At 36.6% G+C, this 22805-nt stretch overlaps 3 protein-coding genes across 13 annotated transcripts; 2 read left to right on the top strand and 1 right to left on the bottom strand.

Annotated features, from left to right (window-relative positions):
* Positions 1-681: 681 nt before the first annotated feature.
* On the top strand, positions 682-10064 carry LOC124310151 (mitogen-activated protein kinase p38b-like). 9 transcript variants are annotated; one of them, XR_006909631.1, is made up of 10 exons: positions 683-1121; positions 2608-2737; positions 2812-2870; positions 2945-3086; positions 3230-3392; positions 3558-3629; positions 4655-4785; positions 6235-6313; positions 6624-6708; positions 6819-6960. XR_006909631.1 is itself a non-coding variant. In XM_046773858.1 (10 exons), the coding sequence occupies exons 1-10, from the start codon at positions 1009-1011 to the stop codon at positions 8661-8663; spliced, it is 1092 nt and encodes a 363-aa protein (XP_046629814.1). In that variant the 5' UTR covers positions 692-1008; the 3' UTR covers positions 8664-10064. The 9 variants fall into 9 exon arrangements, 7 of the variants coding, with proteins under 7 accessions (XP_046629815.1, XP_046629817.1, XP_046629818.1 ...); XR_006909632.1 differs by lacking the exon at positions 4655-4785 and adding an exon at positions 5620-5699 and having other exon boundaries at positions 684-1121; XM_046773858.1 differs by lacking the exons at positions 4655-4785; positions 6624-6708 and adding exons at positions 5620-5699; positions 8584-10064 and having other exon boundaries at positions 692-1121; positions 6819-6992.
* A 206-nt stretch (positions 10065-10270) lies between these two features.
* Positions 10271-19658, top strand: LOC124310147 (uncharacterized). Of its 3 annotated transcripts, XM_046773850.1 has the most exons (9): positions 10271-10508; positions 10579-10669; positions 10831-10927; positions 11611-11772; positions 12298-12527; positions 12725-14942; positions 16703-16770; positions 17322-17528; positions 18468-19658. In XM_046773850.1, the coding sequence occupies exons 3-9, from the start codon at positions 10848-10850 to the stop codon at positions 19100-19102; spliced, it is 3600 nt and encodes a 1199-aa protein (XP_046629806.1). In that variant the 5' UTR covers positions 10271-10508; positions 10579-10669; positions 10831-10847; the 3' UTR covers positions 19103-19658. The 3 variants fall into 3 exon arrangements, with proteins under 3 accessions (XP_046629806.1, XP_046629807.1, XP_046629805.1); XM_046773851.1 differs by having other exon boundaries at positions 10271-10669; XM_046773849.1 differs by lacking the exons at positions 10271-10508; positions 10579-10669 and having other exon boundaries at positions 10676-10927.
* Positions 19659-20254: 596 nt separating this feature from the next.
* On the bottom strand, positions 20255-21251 carry LOC124310152 (39S ribosomal protein L42, mitochondrial). The gene is made up of 2 exons (XM_046773863.1): positions 20835-21251; positions 20255-20746 (listed from the first exon to the last, which is right to left on the bottom strand). The coding sequence occupies exons 1-2, from the start codon at positions 20835-20837 to the stop codon at positions 20387-20389; spliced, it is 363 nt and encodes a 120-aa protein (XP_046629819.1). The 5' UTR covers positions 20838-21251; the 3' UTR covers positions 20255-20386.
* Positions 21252-22805: the final 1554 nt, after the last annotated feature.

The following is a 22805-nucleotide window of genomic DNA, read 5'->3' as shown; positions in this document are numbered from 1 at the left end:
CTTTTATTCGCTGACATTCATAACTGAAACAAAAAAAATTCCAATTCTTGCATTCCTGGAAACATTTGTGCGAGCGGGGACAAGGATGCGATTGGCAACCACTTGCTCGAGCAACCGAGTGTATCTATATATACACGATTGTGGGCCACCTTCGGTGCATGGCCGCCTGGTGTCAGGTCGGAAATGGGCCACCTTCGGTGCGTGGCCGCCTAGGTGTCACGTCGACGCTCCAACTTAGCTGGTATCACGAAAAGCCGAGCGTTGGAGATCTCCCTACTCATCTCTGGTATGGATACACATTTTTTCAGCTTTTAGAGGCTAACTGCTAGGTATATTTCAGGAGATTGGGACAATTTGACTTACTGCTCATTAATTTTTATCTTTTCAATTTTTGTTTACCCTGTATGCTCGTGCCTAACATTTGTGACATTTATTTACAAACGAAAAATTACCGTTACACTTGCATGAAAAACTGACAGTCGCGCAGTTGGTCAAGTAACGTCACATTATTTCTGATTTAGGAGAAATTATGATCTTTATATTGCTCTGGCACTTACCGACCTGTCCTACCGAATTCCAATGTTAAAACGAATCGGCATAGCAGGATACTGCACTTTCACCCCGACCTTCCAGTTACCCATAATCGTGCCCTTACCTGCGGAGCAAAGCCCATAAGGTTAGTTGTCTTTATACCTATATCGTCAATCACACTCAACAAAACGTGTGTCAATTGATGTTGACCGTGCTAGCGTTCACGACTAGGTATCTCTATTCGTCGTATAAGCCATAACCAAAGCTTTGGCCGTCATAACGACATAACGTGAGCAGAGGTATACCCACAGCTCGTAGATCGTGATGGAGATGGATTTCGGTAATGGCCGCGATAGTGGACGGTGCTGGTGGTGATGTTCACTGATCTCGTGTTCGTGCTACAGGTTGTTTTCGTTTGAAGTATAACCGTAGTTTCATTCAATAAAATCCTTCTATCAAACGTCGTCGAAATAATAAATGTCCGAGATGCCACGATTTCATAAGATAGAAATCAATAGAACGGAATGGGAAGTTCCGGAACGTTATCAAATGTTAACACCAGTTGGCTCAGGAGCTTACGGCCAGGTTTGGTAAGATTTTCTCGCCTCAAGTTCGAGCAATACTGTACCCGCTTTATTAATACTCAATAGCTAAATTTTTCCCACACCAACTAGAATATATCTAATTATTTCATTTTCCTTTCTATTACGTACCAGCCCAGATATGCCAGGGATGAATGAGCTAAGCCATCTATTATTGGTATCTGTCAACTTTACTCATGATAAATCGTTGTTAGAAAGCCTTTTCTGGCATGCCAAACATAGGTGACGCAGGGAATTTGCAAAACTCGATATGAGAGTAGCAAAAATTGTCCCTGACTTGGTAAAGACTGCAAAATCTGTTTTGCTAATAGCTTTCTCTCAATTTAGAATTGAACCATTGCCTGACAATTCCCATCTTAGTATTACCATGTCTCGTGCAGAGTACAGAGCAGCAAGTTGTGCATGCCCATATGTACCCTGCTATGTAGATTTATTCATTTCAGCATCTAGTAAAAAATGGCATTGTCTCAGTGACCTTTTTCTTTCCCAGAGTTCTCAGCTAGTTGGTTGAGGCATTAACGGTATTATCACAACATCTTTACTCTGAACCTCCAGATTTCAGTATCAATTTCAAATGTTAGAATGACAAAATTTTAACTTGCTTAAAGAACATATTATTCGGTTCGAATTTAGGAATGTCATTCCCTGTTCAATGTAACAAACTCAACTAAGCCAAAGAATATAGAGCTAAATAGAAAAATGTTGTTAGAAGTTACATAGCTCAGGCTACGTTCCACATTTGAAGACACGACACAGATTACCAAAACCTATTTGCCCTAAATTATATTAACCATCACGAATATGGTATCAAAATGTTTCTGTATTTAAAATTAGTGAAGATAAATTGTAATAGATTATGTAATATACTGATCATGTCTGAATCTCCCTTGCAAATTAGGGAACTTTTTGCATCACTCCAGATTTCAGCAAACTCTGCAAAATCAATACATGTTGAGCCAAGATGCAAGCAGCTGCATTTGCCTATCTATTGGGTCACACATAGACTAATTAGTCGCAAGTTCCAACTGTTGAGCATATGAAAAAATGTAACGAGCTTCAATTGATCATTACCTCAATAGTAGTAGTACGTAGTGTTGAAGATTGCAAGATGCATAATCCAAAAGAAATTACATCAAAAAAGACCAGGCTTATTTTTCATTGACCTTGCCTACGTTGTAGCCGATACTTGCAGCTAACTTCAGTGTCATAATAAAATTATGCACTTACATACTGCAACCATCTACTCCGTTTCTCATGACTTTGATGATAAACTAATACGATTACCTACAATGTAGCACGAAACTGCATAAAATCTTCGATGTCAAAAGTAAATTTTTTTTTTTTCAAACCGTAAATATATAGCATACCACTATTGGTTTGGTAATAAAAAAACGCGTCGCCTACATTTGTATAATTGCAAATTAATCTTGTAAAAATGAGTCATCATTAAGCAAATATTAATTTGTTTTTACAGTTCAGCTGTAGATACAACCAATGGGCAAAAGGTTGCTATCAAAAAATTGGCAAGGCCGTTTCAATCGGCAGTACATGCCAAAAGAACATATCGAGAATTACGTATGCTGAAACATATGAATCACGAAAATGTATGTTAGAGTACAATACAACCTGAAACAAACACGAAATAGAATGAGGCTTGATAAGTCGCGTTACTTTTCAGGTGATTGGCCTGCTCGATGTATTCCATCCATCCACATCGCTTGTAGATTTCCAGCATGTGTAAGTATTGCAAGAAAAACAACACTACTTTAGCATAGCAGTGCGTCTACTAACAATTATAACATTTGTTATAGGTATTTAGTAACACACTTGATGGGAGCTGATTTGAACAATATTGTGAGAACTCAGAAGCTAAGCGACGACCATGTACAATTTTTAGTCTATCAGATACTTCGTGGCTTGAAATATATTCATTCTGCAGGAATAATTCACAGGGTAAATTTCTTAAGACATCTTTTTTTGAAAAATGAGTTATCGCCAGAGAAGAGTATCAGGCTATGGTTGAGATGAAGTTTCTTTACCGATACCCACCAAGATTCATAATATTGATTTCAGTTGATATTCTGCTTGTGCTTTAGGATTTGAAACCGTCAAACATTGCCGTTAACGAAGATTGTGAGTTGAAGATCTTGGACTTTGGTTTAGCACGGCCAACAGAGAATGAAATGACGGGATACGTGGCAACCAGGTGGTACAGAGCTCCTGAAATAATGCTCAACTGGATGCATTACAATCAAACTGGTATTTATCACAAGAAGCAGGAAAGGCGGGAGAGGCGCGTTTCGAAGAAAACTGTTATTCCTTTTCTTAACTTTTCTTATTTCTCCAAATTTTACTTACGCTAAGCACATGTCTATGTATGTACAAATTTCGACGTTTTGCCACATAAAATTAATCGAATTTTAGTTGATATTTGGTCCGTTGGATGTATAATGGCTGAACTACTAACTGGCAGGACACTATTCCCAGGAACAGATCGTATCCTTTTCAAAGACTTGTTCAATAGTTTGAATGGCTTGCTGTGACCGTCGATAAAATATTCATCACCTCAAGGAAAAAACACTTTGGTACCTCGATATCTTGAAACTATGTCGGTCACTTTCCTCTATTCGTGTTGATGCACGTAGCGTGCAACCTATTATCTGAAATAAGTTTGAAAATAGCATGCTTCCATGATTCATTCCATGTTTTCACATTACTATTGTCTTGTCACAATTGTTGCTTCTGCGCTGACGGCTACTGGAAATAAATGACATTATCGACTATAGTGTGCAGGTAATATCATGTTGATCACTAGTAAATATTCAGCTCTTCAGCACTCTCTCTACAAGATTTTCTCTCGTGCAGCACAGCTCAACCTACAGAAGGATCAGCAGTGAGAGTCAGACGTCATAACATGCGCAAGTGCTGACGACTTAATTATCATATGAACTGATGTTATGAAGTAAAACATTCAGCTCATCTCATTCCAATTGAAAAAAAAAAATTCATGTTTCCACCAATACGTTCATGGTAATGCTTATTGTTTTTAATACGCCAAGTGCAGAGTCCATTTTGCTAATGTTTCCATTTATGCCGCTTCATACTATCAACTTGAGCAATATGCAAGATTAATAACATAAGGATACTAAATTTGTATCATTGGTCATCGGTAACCGATATGACACTTCCTGTATTGACTTTTGTTCTGCAGGTGCTGTATCTCAAGCTTCATAATTTACAAAGCTTGTACTTTTCTGGCAAGTTGTATAATTTAATTCCGAAAATTTTAATATAAGGATATATATTGTTGAAATTCGAGGTATAAAATTCGTGGGCTGTCACAATTTGTCATCTTTGCTTTCTTCAAGATGTATACATACATATACCTATATATATATACCTATATATACCCAATTCAGCGTCGATGCATATTCTCAATAATAAATAATCATCTGAATTAGTATAGTAGATATGGTAAATTGGGTTGATATTTATACAAAACACTTTCATATTTCTTAAAGTCGCGGTTTGCAAAGACTTGCGTATTATCAGTGAAGCCTTAGCAAGAGCAGATATTCATCAGTTGAACCTTATTATGGAGATTCTGGGGACTCCGCGAGATGAGTTCATGCAGAAAATATCATCAGAGTCTGTGAGTATGCTTGAATTACCAATGGTATGTAATGCTTGTAAATGCTATATAATTCCACATGAAAGAGGTTTCCGCAATAAACGCATTTACTCGATGTTCCATTAAATCTAGTCACTGTAAACTAGTTTGAGAGATTCAACGCCTTGGCCGCTGCCAATTCATATCCCCATCTAATTCTTATCAGTTGGATTTCAATCCACAGCTCTGTGTCCATTTCCACTACTGTCTAATCGATACTGGGCAAAGTTAACTTTTGGTATGAATCAGAAAATTCTTCAGCTGGAACTAAATAGGATTGAGAAAATAGCCGAAGCCTCTTTCGATTATGTCAGATGCACATTTTTCAAGGTTTTAAAGCCAGTAATAAAGAATTGGCTCTCAGTATGCAAATTTTAAGGTAAGATAAACTTTGCATGTTCTAACTCTCTGGTGCATGAAGTGTTGACAAATTTTCATATCTTCGCATTTTACATCAAATCAGGGGATCAGAAATTAATGCACAGATTCAGTGTGATCGATACTCGTGGCTAACTTATCATACCTCTGGCAAACTTATATGGACGTTTGATCGCATATTATTTAAGAATTTGCTGCGCATTCTGAAAAGCAGAACATCGATCTCATTTCAATTGTATCATACCACCCTTTATATTTATTCTCACAATAGTGTTTCATGGGCTGATATTCTTCTGAGATGGTTGAGTACTTAAAATATCAATAGATTGTATAATACCTACTGTACATTCGTTTATTTAATTCCAAGCAAAATGTTTATTTTTCATTAAGAATTCAATAGGAATATGCATCGGCCAAAATTACCTTAACGATTGCCAGACATCGATCACCTGACGCGAGTACTCGTGCTCTGTGGCACGCCCACAGAAGATACTTTAGGCAAAATAACCAGCCAAGAGGTAAATGGGATATTATTAGTTTGAGATAACGCCAGGATTTCTCACAATATGGTACCACATCACAGAGTAGCTTCGAGCCAAGTATTAAGGGATCATCTCTTGCTTTTTCTTGTGCTGTCAAAATTTGAATTCAGAATTAATGAACTATCGAGTCAAGGGTACTACAAGGTTTCGTAATCAACCCAATGTTTGCAAAATGGTACCTAATGTATGATACACAGAATTTCAGGAAGGTGAGAACAATCAATGACACGGCAAAGTTTATACTAGGCATCTACTGAGGTTAACAATATAGTACGCTTGAACTACCAGCAAGTTTCTGCACAAATGATATGAATTTTGCAACTATTAACCAGATTTGAAAGAGGAAAAATTCGAAAGCACTCGAATTTTTAACAATGAATTAATGATTAATGCTTGTTACGAGCTGTTACAAACTAAAGCGATACTACAATATTAACATAACATCAGATGATAGAACAGCGTTTGGCACAAACGTGAATTGAGTTTAGGTAATTATCTAATTGCATTACAGGCTCGAAATTATATACAGAGTTTACCACCGCTTAAAAAGAAGGATTTCAAGGAAGTATTTCGCGGAGCAAATCCTCTGGGTAAGGAAAACTGCTAATACTTTATGCGAGTTATTAAAATGTGTACCCAACTTCGAAGAAACTCTTAGTATAGAATATAAAACAGACGTATCAAATTTAGTCTTAGATAGTTGAATATAACAATGATCGATAATAAAATATATACATAGTATATGTATACTGTATGCGGGCGCGCTGCTGCAAAAAAATAATACCTGAGCGGTAGCCTGCACAAAATAGCCGAGGTTTGAACGAGTCCAGCTACACCTGGGCAAGTTTTTCGCGCATTTTCCTCATCTCCTGTGTGAATTCAGATGTTTGTATTGATCAGATTGAGATGGCAGCAGATGCATAATCTGACCCATCCCTCCCTCACCCCGCACAAGCTAGTCGCTTATGGGGAAATACCTTTTTGGGTATGGCGGAACTAGTAATAATCATTATTATTACAATTAGTATTCTACTTAAGTTGCTTTGTATCGAGTGTATTTCGATATTGTTAAACGCCCAACTCGACACATTACAGCAATCAACCTATTGGAACTAATGCTAGAGTTGGATGCTGAAAGAAGAATAACAGCAGAACAAGCTTTGGCACATCCATACCTTGCTCAATACGCAGATCCTACCGATGAGCCTGTATCTTTACCCTATGATCAGAGTTTCGAAGACATGGATCTACCTGTAGAGAAATGGAAGGGTGAGTGTCTCTCACTGAAGCTTACTTACTACATTACTACCTCTATATCGTATCGCAATAAAGAGACTGCGTCTCGTCCGAGACACTTTCGTATTTCTCGATTATAACCCTGTCTTGACTATGAAAGAAAATGCCATCCTTGTTTTCGCAGTCATTCGTTAAACTTTTCTACATACCACTCCTTAATTGTCATCGGTTTCTTGGATAGATACAGAATCATACCCTGCCTTATGCAAACTCGGAGCTGCACATTTTTCGATTTCTTGTTTGACAACGCTGCTATCCACTGTCTTCAGTGTTTCTACAAATTAGGCGCATTTCGTGCGAACTCTACGTGCATGATTATGATTCTACGATCGAGGAAAGTGATTGTTTCGTTATACGTTTTCTAAACTCTTCAAAAAACTATGCAAGTTTGTACCTCGACTTACGCGATCTTCGTCGGACCTACCTATAGCGTAGCTACGAAGTATTATTACTTGTAACATTAATTTTGTATTCAGGTAAGTTTTTAGAATTATACATGTAAAAGATACATATATTAATTCCCTGTAGATATGAATATCATCTGTGCACAGAGCCCAATCTTACATTAATATTTCACTTAAATCTGATACTTTCACAGCAGGATAAGACCAAAACTGTGCACAAAAATGCCCTCTTTTTAAATCAACTTCACTTACTTTATCCCTGGTATGCACATTACACTCAACATATATCAAATTATTTTATATATCCGTAGCGAGCTATGTCTGACCATAAATTCCTGACTGTATTCAATGACCCTGATTTGTATAAGCACTTTCATCTATGGTTACAAACATTGTTTAATTAAGTACATCATTAATATTTTTTGGTGGCTGTTGACATGGAAAGATCCTTATCTGCAATGTATCATGACTACGCGTTTATCGCTAGAAAGCTAAGAATCTGTTCGCTCAGCTCCTTTAAGACGTATGCTGAAATTCCATTTACATATGAGATCTGTAACAAATGAGTGATTTGCTTCCATTTTGTACGTTGCATTAATTTAAGTGTCTTGAGTAGATTGCTAAGGGATAACTGTAATAAATTTTGCATACCCGTCGGCCGTAACAAACTAAAGCATTCTGTAATACAGATTTGCAGTCGTTAGGCTTACTGTTAGTCTGCTATGTAGCATCAGAATCTCTAAATTTAATAATATCTTCGAGGAAAGGCTTTCATTTCATAATTGATCAATACTACTATAATCAGTGGCGCTACTTGCTAGTTAATTATTTCGAATTTCAGTTTGTCTATTTTCAGTTGGCTGTGCGTATGTGAGATGCATTGAATATTACTTTCGGCTTATGTACCATTATGTTATATGTTTGGTGATACTGATTTAGGTTGGGAAGGCAATACAAACCATTAGCAGCGAGCATGCAGAGGCGCTGTTAGTTTGTATCACATACCAACCTAAATCAGTATTCTTTTACATGCAATATATGTGCTTTGTTATGGTTTCTGGATTATAGCGGTATTGCACAAGGGAATCTTCCATGAATATGTAATTAATAAATGAATATTGAAGTAATCGTCACATGGACTTTGTGTTTGTTAATTTCAGAACTAGTTTACCACGAGGTTGTGAATTTTGTCCCACAACAGTTGCCAGCATCAGCTGCTGAGGGGGAATCGACATCCTAGGATGAAGAATAGTTTATCTAAGTGAATTAATTTTAAGGCGGCAATCATAGAAACTGAATGCGTGGAACATCTGTCGCTGTAAATAATCCATAATTAAGGTCGAAAAAATAGTGCAGATAATTATGAAACTTATTTTTGTGTACCACTTCCCTAAATTATTGATATGAACGAAGTATTGGAAAGTCGTTTATATTGATTATAATGTGTGTCCATTTCATCTTATTGTCACGAGTACCTTTGCTACAATTTACCCATGAGGGATGAGCATTGTTTAGGTGATGTGAAAAGATCTAAGAACTGATGGTTGGTATATTTATGCCAGCACAGAAATGGAAAACCTTGACCCATCTGTATATGTGAAGGGTGGTCATATGGGAATGTAACAAACATCATTACCAAAATAATATTCAACAATTACTATTATTTTTTTCCCCCTTAACGAAAGACTACGCAATAAAGTAAATTTTTTAAGATCAAACTAAGTTGAACGCTTTTCCTGAAGATATTATTTGTTATATTTCTCAGAATTTGTGTATCAAAATTTTGCATAAATCAGAACAAAACTTGAAGTCAAAGGAACTAAGATGGTATGGACAAATGAATAGAACTTGGGCAAGTGACCAGATACATGAATTCATTGAAAATTTACATATAACGAATAGAACAGCCAAAATAAAACTTACTTCGTGAGTAATATTATGCTAAATCTGGTAATACTTTATCCGTGGAATTTAGATCAACGTTTTGAATTTGCAAAATAAGTGTCGTGTACAACTTACAGATAAGCAAAGCAGACAAACCGTACAGATACTTCACTGTATAGTTCACTATGGCGGAATTTGTAGACCTAAATACCATGACTCGATGTTATAAAAATTCACGTCTTTTATGAATTAAAATGCTGGCACCTGGTGTTGGAAAAAATGTGCTATTTCATAGAAATTCATTATTTTTAAGAGTCAAGAACAATCTATCGAAGTGGCCTGAAAGGCAATCATACAATACATGTTGATTTTCAGTTTTGTTCATCTGTGACATTTATAGAGCGCTACGTGTACTATTCTCGTTAAGGAATAGCGCCTGACTGGTGCAAAAACAACAAAAATATGATATGACTGTGTGCGAGTGATTTTTCATAATAGAATCAAATTAAAATTACTTACAATTTGTATAGAGCAGCACTTTTGAACCAATAACTAGCTGCACTTGTATTATTTCATGTTTAACAAACTTGTTCGTTGAAAAGTAAACTAAAATATATAATAATATGGTTAAGGTTGCGACAAAGCTCGTATGTATATACATACAAGATTGTACGTGTAATGTACAAGATAATATATAATGTATTGGAATTTGATTCGGCGAATTTGAAATGCTAAATAAATCTGTTATATGGTTGTACCATCTCGTTGATTATTTAATTTCAAAATAAAACTAACACACACGAAATAGTCGAAGATGATCTTTGAAAAAAGCGATCGAATATACGCCACTTCACGCTGCGGCGACCGCGTAAACCAAAAAAATCCGGCAACTTATCGGCTACTTCCGCATTGTACCGTTGTTTTGACTGATGCGCTGGCAGTCACGTCGCTCCGCTGATAAACATAACCGTGCAAACAGTGTAAACAAAACGAAACCGACTTTGAAATATGCTCGATCATTCAAATACGGTTAATGATTTGGTTATTTCAGGCAAATCAGTTGTGGATAACTTGCTAGATTAAAAAAAATAAAATAAAATGGGCATCAAGATCACCAGGGCTATAACGGCGAAGGTGCCTACATGGGCGAAACCACCGGGAGTTGCCAGTCCACTCTATAATTTACATTCGTGGCCGTGATGTATGTAACATCCATAGAGTGTCTATAAGCTCTATCTAACAAAACAACTGCTCTTGCTCTTACATTTTAGCGCATGCACATTCAGCCATTCAGTGTATATTGGGCGTATGACAGCGACAAAACCCCGTAACGCTGGCGATCTATATTCTCTCAAGTCAACGGTAACCAGTTCAAAATAAGCTACCAAACAAATATCCGATATTCGTTAGTAATAAGAATTATAGCAAAAGACTTTACTGTGTAGGCGTATAATGCAATTTCTACCGCTGCTAAGCGATATGTACAATTACTCTCTAGAATAAAAATCATTACTCGGACCTAGGATTCAAATTGATCGAAATGCTTTCAACGCCAAAAGCCAAGGCTGAATTGTTTCTGGCATCATCTCTTTATGACGGATTGGAAGACAATAATATAACGTAAGTATCGTTACTATGATTGTTTCTTCTGCACACATAATAAATACAATGAAAATAACAAAATTAAATCTATGTTCATTTATTCCCGCTACAATTGCAAAATATCGAAAGGACTTGCCATAGTCGACTTCGACGTTGACACATATATGTATCCAAATATCGAGGTCCACGTATCTCAAACGCGAAAATGAGCTCAACAGCCCCATTCCATACAAAATTCTGAACAAAAAGCCTCCGATGCATTTTCCTTTGATGCATAGAATGGAGCTGTGAAGCCCTTTTTGCGTTTGAGATACGTGGTCTTCGACATTTGGAGATGCATACGTCAACGTCGAAATGGACCAGTGCACCTCCTGAAACTACCTTTTGAAATCACCGTGATCACTAGCAGTCATTATAGCTATTTAGATAACGGTAATTGGAAGGCAGTGACAAAAAAAAAAAAAAATGGTAATCACCATTTCTGCACATATCCAGAATCTTATCCTTAACAATGGTTATCGAATTGCACCGCAAACTCATATTGAAGTAATTTGATCTTATTTTTTTTTAACCCTGACTATGTCCTGATTACAATTCAATATACATGTATATTGACCATCGAGCGAGCTATTAGAGCAATGATCTTAAACGAGAACCTAGTCTCATTGCATTGTGTATTAAGATATGTTTTTTTTTTTTAGGCAAGTGACAACCCTATTACTAAATAAAGAGGCAGATCCCAATGTTTTGATACCATCCCAAGGGATAACGCCTTTTCATTTGGTTATCGGCAATGACTCTGAAACATTTTCCGAAGAAGTAACCAAGTTGTTCCTGCGTCATGGTGGAAATCCTAATATCAAGTCAGTAGTTACTGATTTCATATTCGATTAATAAAACTGAAACGTGATAAAACACACGAATGCAAGTAGGAGCTCATGGTTGGTAGCCTTAACTTGAGAGCACGATTTCTTCTCGATGACTGAAAGGCGTATATATCGCAGTAATAACTTGTTATTCCTACCCAAGAATTAACTTTCTACCCAATCATAATCAAATCAAAAAGGGAAAGAGTATATGCTTCCTTTGTCTCTTCGAAGTAGAAATTAAAAAAATTCGTGTTTCACTTTGAGGTATCAAACTTCCCGCCGAAAATTGTAGCATATTCATTAAAGTAAACACGAAACTGATACTAGCTACGCTCGAACTGATGCGCAGTGGTTCGCACTCATTAAAAAAAATTATCATTCGATAGATCAAAGTAAACGACCGCCTATGCAGTTTACTTTCAGATCAGATTAAGAAAGGAAGCAACAAACAAAGTGAATAGTTAATTGGCTGTCCAAGTATCATTGCTTGATACTGTAGCTAGATGTATTTAAAAACAGGTCTGTGGATGGAATGACGCCGGTACATGTAGCTGCTGCGTGGGGTCGCCTCGGTGTTCTTGAACTTCTATTATCTAACGGCGGTGATCCTCTATTGCTTGATGATGATGGGAGGTCCCCTTTCCATTATGCCTTTGACGAGGCTCATTACGACGCCATTGCTACCCTTGGAAAGTATTGTGGCGAATCTTTTGAAGAAGACCTAAATCTGAAGTACAGTATTGCCTTGGGTAAGGAGAACTTGACGAATGCATGTGTATACTCGTGAAAGATGTATATGTATGCTTGTGTATCTATATTCATCACTTTCAGGAAATATGTTCTTAAGCTATTCATCAAAAATTGTACAGGAGATGCACTTCAATTGCTCTAAGTTCTTTAATTCAAAAGGCAAGAACTTCAATACATTCCCTTATTTGTTTCACAGATAAAGTTGTAGTGAGCAACGGTGGTGTGATGGCTGAATATGCTGTCTCAGAGGATACATCCACCATGGCTGGCAACAAGCATCCAGATATTCAAAAAAGCCATATATTTAACAATAACAACGCTGATGTAGCGTTAAATTTAAATAATGGAAAAACCGGCAACCAGGTGTCTAACCTGTTCGCAAGGTATCCTGCGAATATTGACAGTACAATGACGACTACTGACGAGTCGTCGACTTCGTTGCCAAAACATATAAACATCAGGCGACATAAGAAGTGTCTTCCACGGAGCAGAAAAAATGGTCTTGATCACAATTTGAACAACAAGGACAGGTTCAAATGCAGAGAACGAAACATGATGAACGAAAATCTTGTATTCGATTGGTGTCCTGTTTCACACCTCAATAACGAAGCCAATATTGAAGAACCGTTTTTTTTAGAACCACGAAAAGAAGGCGAAAACATGCCTCGCATCAGCTCACCGAAAACCGATACAAAATCGGTAGAGGCTACATCTGATGCCAGGACTAAATTCCGAGATGTCAAAACGACTGAAACTGTGCTACAGCATAACACAAAAACTGCTTCTAAAAATAAAATCATTCACAAAACTCCTCTACGATGTCCAAAGAGAGAACCATTTTCTGAAAGGAAAAAAACGCCATCTACCACAGGGAAAACCATGCATAATTTGAACGTCAAAACTACCTCAAACGGTAGGGAATTCTCACCAAACAAAAAGGCAGCACTATTTCGCACGCCGAGTAAACAAGGCCTTGAAAAGACTTCGTATTCACCTGATTGTTCAATTGTAAGCAAGTCACCAAATCTGATCGTAACGCCGACTAATGCTTATAAAAAATTGCACGCGGAAGGAACATTGTCTACAAATAGTACAGCTGTACAAATGTCAAAGCATTCAAAGAGACGACCAGTCTGTAGTATCAATCAAGTATCAGAATGTCGGAAAAATGTCATCAACGGGGACAATGGCAAAAATCTTTCTGTGTTGTGCAAACCGACCGACCTGGGTTACATGCAAATGAAGAAAATGGTATTAAGTCCAAATAGACTCCACACTTCTCCAATGCAATCAGAAACACATATATACATCCCAAACCTTACAGATTCGGCGAAAGAAAAAAAAACATTATCAGCCAAACCAACAAAAATTGTGACACCCAGTTATTCCACGACATGTTCACCAGCAACCCCGTTTAACAAAACGTATAATAAAAGTGATTACTTTGATGCTGTAGGATTCTCACCAAATATAGAAAAAGCTACTCCATTCTTTGATAGAAGGACTTTGACTAAAAGAATTGCCATAAAGTTAGAGGAAACGATGTATGACGATGATTCTGACAAAAGTATTTTACCTATGGATTCCAACCAGATTTCAGATATTCCAAGAACTGAGACGCAACTTCAAGACGACATAAGTACTAAAATTAAATTAAAAGATTGTATCCCCACTGAGCTTCAAGCATTAGGCATTGACGATAATAATCATTTCAATTATTGGAAGAGAAGATTAAATCCAAAACTTCCACTAACGAACGAACGAAATGAAATAGTGAATACCGTCATTGATTCTACAAGAAACGAGGTAGCCGATGGTGTGAGCCATCGATCGGACAATCTTAATGGTAAATCAACAGAGACAAACAATACCATACATCTCCCGAATGAAGCAATTGAATATGGAACATTGAAACCTGACTTGAATATACTTGCTGGTAATCATGTTCGCGTGAGGTCAATCGGCTTGAAAAATGAAAACAATGAGAAACTAACGTTAAGGCCCTGCCCACATGTATCAAACTTGAAGGAAACTGACGATTCGCTTGCACACACTGATCACAGTAGTTATTTCTCTGATACTTATATCGAAGATGAAACAGATTCAGCCAATTTCAGCAAAACAGATTCATTAATGAAACCGCATCAATTAACCAAGAACAAATCCGCCAGTTATGATAGCCTGGCAAAAGCCAGATCCAAATTATCTCAAAATCAGTGTAATTTCCCACTTGATTTGGTTAACAACAAATGCTTTAGTGATAGGAAAAGCTCTGGTCTCTTATCCAACGTTACGTCAAGTACTAACACATCAAGTTATGCATCTTTCGTTAGCATCGAAGAGGAATACAAATATGAAGACGCAGAGGAGGGAGTCATTCTATTGGAACGCCGCTTGTTGGTCACTCCAGTGAAGTGAGTTACAACTACTCATACACATACTATCTACTTTCCTTATCAAAACAAGGTGAGATTTCCTTCAACACCAATGACTAAACTATGCTTTATACGACCTTTATGCCCAAAACTGTGCATGGATCTGGCTAAACTTGAAATTCAATGTGTGAGATGTGTAGGAGAATTGTGGTTAGATGTCTAATATGTAAAGACGTGGGCCAGTTGTGTGACACTTTCCTTAACCCACAATCATACAAGTTGCCACTTTTTGGATGACTCTGAGAAAACTGAGATTCTGGTTCATAACTTACTTGTTAACAAAGATTGTTACTTTTGTTTTATTTTATATTTGCAACGATCATGTAATTATGAATAGTAATAAGGAATGAAAATTATCGAAAAATTAATTAAACAAACCACTGTGAGATACTTGTGACTAATCGGGGTGGTGAATATGAAAATGCATTTGCATCCTCTGCAAAGTTTACATATGCCAATACACAAATTAAGAACTGTGGAGAACACCTCGAACGAATCTCTATCAACTTTGAGACGTAATATCTTTAAATAAGTACTAATACCCAAGTACCCTGATTGTGGTTTAAAGAAAGAATAACTAGAATTACAAATAATGCTAGAAGAAAGAGCATAAACTACTTTCAACATAGCTAAAACTATACTGGATAGGAATATTGTCATGATGCTGCAGAAAAATTGTTAAATGCTCTGTCATTCAGACTAAAAAAGAACATAATAAAAACATAGTCAGGGAAAAGTCAGGTATTTCTATGTCATTGTGATAGAACGCGAAAGAATAATGCTTTTTCCATTACGGAAAATTCTATGAACAATCTGTTTTCCACGTGCTCGGTTACAGGACTATTAAATAGATTATAAGGTATTTTTGAAAACTGATTGGTTCAGACAGAGCTTTATTTATTAGATACTCGAAATGACACTATCGTTTCAATCAGGAAAGTTATAATTTGGTCAGGGAAAATCAGGGAATTTCTTCGACTATTTTGAGTGGCCACCATATATGTACTAAAAACAATACGGCTTATACTTAGAAAATTTAGATTATTTAAACTAGGCATATTCTGTAAGATCATAAATATAAATCATAGGAGGCTTGTGTGCACGCACAGTATTTTGGCTCGGGTATATCTGCAGAGTAGATATTTTCCGTTTTCTTATTTCAGCATTTCTGTAGTATGCTCAGCAATATATGGATTCATCTTTTAATTCTGCAAAAAGTTCCTGACCCGATAATTTCTTATTTTTCTGTCACTCTGGAAATATGTTCCATTAAGATGAAGAAATTATTAAACCACGCATGAATTTTTTCTTATTTTTCTTATCTTTCAAGCGAAAAATATGAAGTAAAAAAAATTTGATATTTTCCCCGTGACGATTGAGTTTAGTTGCTTTCTAAATTTTGATTTTAATAATTGATTTTGCACACTACATAATATCAATTTTTTCCAAAAATTTTCACAGTGATCTGCCATCAACAAAAAGTAATAATATAAATCTCTTTTTTGATTGCCTGTAAATGTTATTAAACTTCCGAGTGTTTTCAAGATATGTGTAATGACAGTGACTGAAAGTATATATAGATTCAGATATATGTTCGATATCTTACATAATATCGATTTTTTTTACATATCGCCTATCCTTGGTCAAAAGGTACAAGGCTTACATGCGTATTTTGATTGAGAATTATCACAGTTTCCAGATCAACTAATTGTTATAACTTTTCGACAATAATGTTGTAGCATTCCAATAATCAAACCTGAAGTCAACTGTTCTTCACCATCTGAGAAAGGCAGCGATTGTTTCGATGGTAAGTGAATTACCATATTTACAAAAGGTTTTTATTTCGGTACGTGCTATAATTAGTTTGGTTAAACTGACCTGTATTGTGTGATGTATGGCTGCCTACCCTTAACACTAAATGGCAGTGGACGCGTATTTTTTTCTAAGATGCGAAACCTGATTGTAGTTTACTTGAACTTTTGTGGAATTATTTTATTTAAAAATTGCAAAAGGTGTTAACTATCTACTGAGTAAACACTTGATTATATTCGTTCGTAACCGCCTGATTACATTTTTGGTATATTGTGTGTGAAATAATTTATAAGCGTATTCGAAATTCCAAATTAAAATAATTATCTGCACACATGCATGGACAATATATGTATAATGTACATGAATACTTTGTTGCGTATCGACATTTAAAATACGAAAAATCAAATTTCTACAATCGTGTGTGAAGTATTATTTAAAAAGAAAGGATATTACCACAATGAATATTGCTGAAACTTTCAGAAAAATTATATGCCTTGCAATTTATTATTAGTTGTACGTAAGAATTGTAATATTTTCATTTGGCAGATAAATCGACAGAATCGTACACTTCAAGTTTACCATCATCATTGGTATTTATGGACAGTGAAACTCTGCGCGCAGAGTTGACTAAACTGATTGGTCATCCGCCTGGTCCTATAACAGCTACAACTCGCCATGTCTATCTGAAGCGACTATGGAAACTTCAAAAATTGACCCCAAGTTTGCAATGTCCCAAGATTGCAGCTTCACCAAGTAAATAAATTTGTCCTGCTATTATTTAATAATTATTTTATTTTATTTCAGTACAATTTGAACGATACTTGATATCACTATTATCATCTTTGTTATTGTTGTTGTTACTGTTGTTATCTTCATCGTAATAATTTGTTTGATCCTTACTCGGCATCTTGGGGTCTATTCGACACAACGCCAAGTTTAATAACTTATAGAATACAGATGCTTTCAGAAATTTGCCAATTTTTTTCACTTGTTAACAACGAAATTTCCTTTAAAAATCATGCCACCAGCGAATCTGATATTTGAAGGGTATGTCAGAAGTTTTTCAAGTCATTCTGCTGAATATTCTCTTTACTGGGCATTGACTAATGATTGTGTGTCGGCTACACCTCACCTGTGAGGTGTGTCGAGTAAGAGTTAAGGTATCTACTAGGGCTGTGCCGGTGTCAGAATTCTTCGGATCGCGTCGGGAGAAATCTATTAGTTTCGGGTCGGATTCCCGAAAACCCCGGAATTCCGGAAACTCCGGGAATTTCTAAAAATGTCGGGCTTTCCGAAAATATCGGGGTCCTCGAAAAAAAAACGCTTGTCGAATTTTTCGAAATTCCCGGATCCCCCAATGTACTTTTTACCGACGATATCCATGTCATTTCGCTATACTATTTTCTATTAGTATTTAGTATTTGTCCCATATTATAAATATTAGATAATTTAGGTTACTCACGTTTCAGCTTCCTCAAAGATTTCTGGTTCTCCGACAATCCTGGGTCTTCCGAAGATTCTGGGTTTCCCGACTGTTCCGAGATCGCCAAAAAACCCAATCCGATACATACCCGTCTGAACCCGACCTTTTTTTCAGAGATTTCGGGAAGCCGCACAGCGCTAGTATCTACTATCTGTACATATATACTATTCATACATGTATGTATTTATTACGAATTTTCTTTCATCTAGAATTCAGCATGGAAATTGAAAGAACGTTGCGATCTGAGAGTTGGGTGAATGACTTGTCGCTGTATGAAACGTTAGAACAGCAAGTATTCAGCGAATTTTCGAAGCCTGATCCAACACGACGATGGAGAGAGGGTACAATCAAGTCGTCATTCAACTACCTGCTGATGGATCCTCGTATTACAGATAATCTCCCACGTCGAGTAGATGCATTATCATCGATCGAATGTTGGCGATCATTTTTGTCGTCGATATTTTACGTTGGTAAAGGAAAGCGATCAAGACCATATGCTCATTTGTATGAAGCATACGGAGAATGGAAAAGAGGTAACAGAAGTACAAGCGATAAAAAAATGAACTACATTTTGGATATTTGGAATAGCAACTGCGGAGTGGTCTGCTTGCATCTGTTTCAAAATACAATTCCTGTTGAGGCGTACACTCGAGAGGCTGCAATGATAGATGCGTTGGGATTGGATAGACTGAAAAATTCAAAATCAGGGGAGTACTATGGTGTTGCCGCAACATGGAGTCACCATCAAAAGCGAACCTTCGGCGTGTATTTGTTATACAAAGCAATGCAGATTTTGATGAATGATGGCGAGAGGCAATTATGCCCTGACAATATTGGAAGATGATGCAACATTACATAACAATGATAACTATTTGTATGTGGTATACAATGCTTATGTCGACGAAACATGTTTTATCAACATGTCTAATACTATATTTATTTAAGACAAGGATTTTTTGCAGACAGTCTACTTTCATCTTTTTACCACAATGTAAGAATAAGTAACTTCACCATGAATTTTTTTATTTAGTAACGTTTTCAAACTCATATTGGTCATTATTGTGGGATATAATGTGGAATGTTAAGATTTAAAATTTGGTTTGTGTCAATTGCGCTTTCAATTCTGAGCCTTATGTTTAAATTGTATTCACGATTCAGTATGTCCATATTTTCCCATAGTGTTGGCTTCGCATACATTTTGATTACACGAATTAACTGAGTGTGAGAAAAGAAAGGAATCAAAACTTCTGCAAACAAGGTACAAATCTCACATGTGATAATAAAATTTTACTCAGAAAAAAGATATATATACATATATCATAGCATTAAAAGTTAGAGTAAAGTTGATGTAAGATCAGGTGGGAAAAACATTTGTAAATAGAATATAAGTATATGGAATATCTGAAGTGTAAATAGATTTTTATAAACTAGCTAGGTTCCCCAAGGTGCTCAGTTGCGTGAACGTGGAGAACTTTATTAGTACTTTAATTAAATATACGTGATGAATTTCCTGTATGAAATGTTGTATGAAAACAGCTGATTACCTGGGCTGAAACAATGACTTGTGTAATACAAATTTGTCTTCCAATACTGCTATAATTTTTCAACGTACTGAATACATTTCTTGGCAGAATCATTACCATTATATAACTGACACACTGTACTTCATTTCCCTATTATGTCTGTAGCGTAAACATTTACCGACGACTGTATAATGTTTTTGACTGAATTAATTTCGGCACATTTAAGACCAACGGGATAGTTTGCTACTGTTTGTTTAACATATTTCAGAATCAATCTACGGGCTGTAGATAGAAATCAGTGCAGAATCCTTTATATTATTTCTTCTTTTGAGCAGGCCAAACACTAAGTCTAAATTGAAGCTGAGTCCCACTATTGACAGCATGACATTCAACAAATCGTGAGGCTTCGATAACGGAGTGCAAAGTTAACTTGTCAAAAGAATCATATGTATGTACATAGAAATTATTACAAGTTTCCATGGGCCACATATTTTATTTGATGGATTTATTATGGTGCATTACAAAAATATGTCTGCCTAATTATGTGCTGCACGTATGATACATAACTTTTTCAACTAGCGAACAATCATTTCAATAACTTTCCACTACAAGTACTCCCTATCCATAGGCGTTTTCTTAGCTTTCTTATCCCTAGCTCTTGGATACCATCTGTGTTTCGTAGTGAATGTGATTTTGGTCAGTTCTTCCCGTACTACCTCCGGATGTTTTTTCCTAAATACGTCCATAGCTTCTTTTGCTCGATTACTGAGTACCGAATTTTCCTCAATTTTCTCAGCTGGCAAAGGTTTGGTGTATTGGTATGGAAAATGTTGTTCAGGATGCCAGCAAACAATCGTTCCATCGTCTGCAATGACCACCGCTTCCGACGGCATCGTAGAATAGTTTAATTTTGGGCACCGAAGTGATCGTAGGGCAAGCAGCGGTCCTTTCAGACAGAACCTCATCTAAAACATCGTAACATGTTTACAAAGGCTGAAGGCTAGAGAATGATATGCGGTTTTTTTAGGTGACAAAATGTTTACGATTACTAACCATGTCTGATAAACCTCTCAATCAGGACGATCACGAATATACTCCGGTCACCGATTAGAAATTTGTACTGATCTGGTTCATTGCTTTATTCATTTGAAATGAGCGTTATTATTTCTTTTTACTGTTCTTAATCTTGATGATTCTAATCTTTACAGTGAGGTACCAATAGTCTTGACTCTTTCACCGATTTACTCTTTGAAATTTCGGGACTCAGGCCATAGAGATGTCATAAATAGAGCAGTCAGCACTATCAGTAGGCAAGATACAGGGATAGCAATGTGTATGTTAAAGGACGGTTCATAAGATCTGTAGCCGTAACCATTAGAAAAGTGGAGGATAGGGAATCTGTTCTTGGGTTTACAACGCCAGCTGGTGACTGATTGTAAACCATATTACACAGATTCCCTATCCTTAAAACTTCCTCCTGACGCTGTTACGGTTACGGAGATTGTAGACCATCCTTAATTTCAGTCAACGCAGTTCATGCGAAGAAACCGGAGCGGAGGGTCCTCTGCGATTGTAACGCCATCTTAGGAGTGAAATAAAAAATTGGACCCATTTCAGTACCGACAGATTCGGTCCTCTTATCTCTGTATAGTCTTGGTCCTCTGTGCAATGTGCATATGTGACAGGGCCACGGTCTTACATACAGGTCCGGAAACTAGTAGGGTGGGGAATGACTCAGATAATGAGGCAAAACCGTGGTTCTCGTCTTCGCCGTCTGCAACGCTGCCCCCTCGGGGTGAGCCAATCATAAATCAGATCCGAATAGCTGATTTTTCGGAATCAACAATCCTGAATAACACTCAAAAATGAAGAAAGATGCGAATAAAAAAATGGGTGCGTGTACTTATGTACGCTCGTGAGAAGTTATACTTCTTTGGCATCATTAAATAAAAAAAACAATAAAACAAATAACGGATGTCTTACATTATATTTAAATAATCTATTAAATTTTTGTCACGAACTTTTTATTAAATGTTCTATTAAATTTATTTCTTTATTTTGTAAATATTAAAAAACCAATAATAAATGTTCAACATTGATAATTTAATAATATTTAGTATTAATTATATTAAATAATGATATTTTAATTTATATCAATAAATAATACATACGGATAACTAACCTCAATTATATTGGAGCACTTGAAAAAGTATTTTAGCACAATTTTTTCACTAATATTCACAAATTTTTCGAGACTCAATGAATTCGGTTGAGTGGGCAACTTCATCCTGTTAATTTTGTGTTACAGTGATGCGCGCGCGCATCTTGAAATTGAATTCGGTTGAGTGGGCAACTTCATCCTGTTAATTTTGTGTTACAATTTTGTGTTACAGTGATGCGCGCGCATCTTGAAATTTCACTCTCATCAGTTTTTCATAACGCGCCTAAAGAAGTATAACTTCAAAAATGATTGAGATGTTTACTAGCATTCCATGGCGGGCGTGATAATTGTTTTATTTTAACGGAATCCTCAAATGTTTAAGTCAATAAATCCATAAACATCAAGCGAGGGCTCACAACTTTTGAGACAGTTTAAGATCTTGTGGTGATGATCCACCGTTTACACACTTTACACTGAGTTATGAACTGTCAAAAACTTCGATGAGCAGGTTATCTTATCGGTATATATCTATATCTATCACACCTCGGGCTAATGGCGCCCCTAGCGGATAGATAGGAAACAAGACCGTGTGCCTCACTAACGGTGACACCCCCTACCACTCAAAAGTGCCGGAGTTACCAGACCTGTATGTAAGACCGTGGACAGGGCCAGCCCCCTGGCACTCACCATTGCTCGTATACTAAAAAATGGTACGCGTTTTGTCCCCGTTTTTTAGTTCCTCTACGTGGCGCTAGTAGACTTCTGACACGCTCACTGTCCTCGCTTACCGTGCGCAAGCTTGTCAAACAACTACTAGCGCCACTAGTGGTGGAGATTGGCGGCAGAATCGAGGGACATTTTGC

Source organism: Neodiprion virginianus, chromosome 1 (genome assembly GCF_021901495.1).
Source record: "Neodiprion virginianus isolate iyNeoVirg1 chromosome 1, iyNeoVirg1.1, whole genome shotgun sequence".
Taxonomy (NCBI): Eukaryota; Metazoa; Arthropoda; class Insecta; order Hymenoptera; family Diprionidae; genus Neodiprion; species Neodiprion virginianus.
Note: the sequence above shows the minus strand (reverse complement) of the source record. Positions and strands in the feature narration are given on the sequence as shown.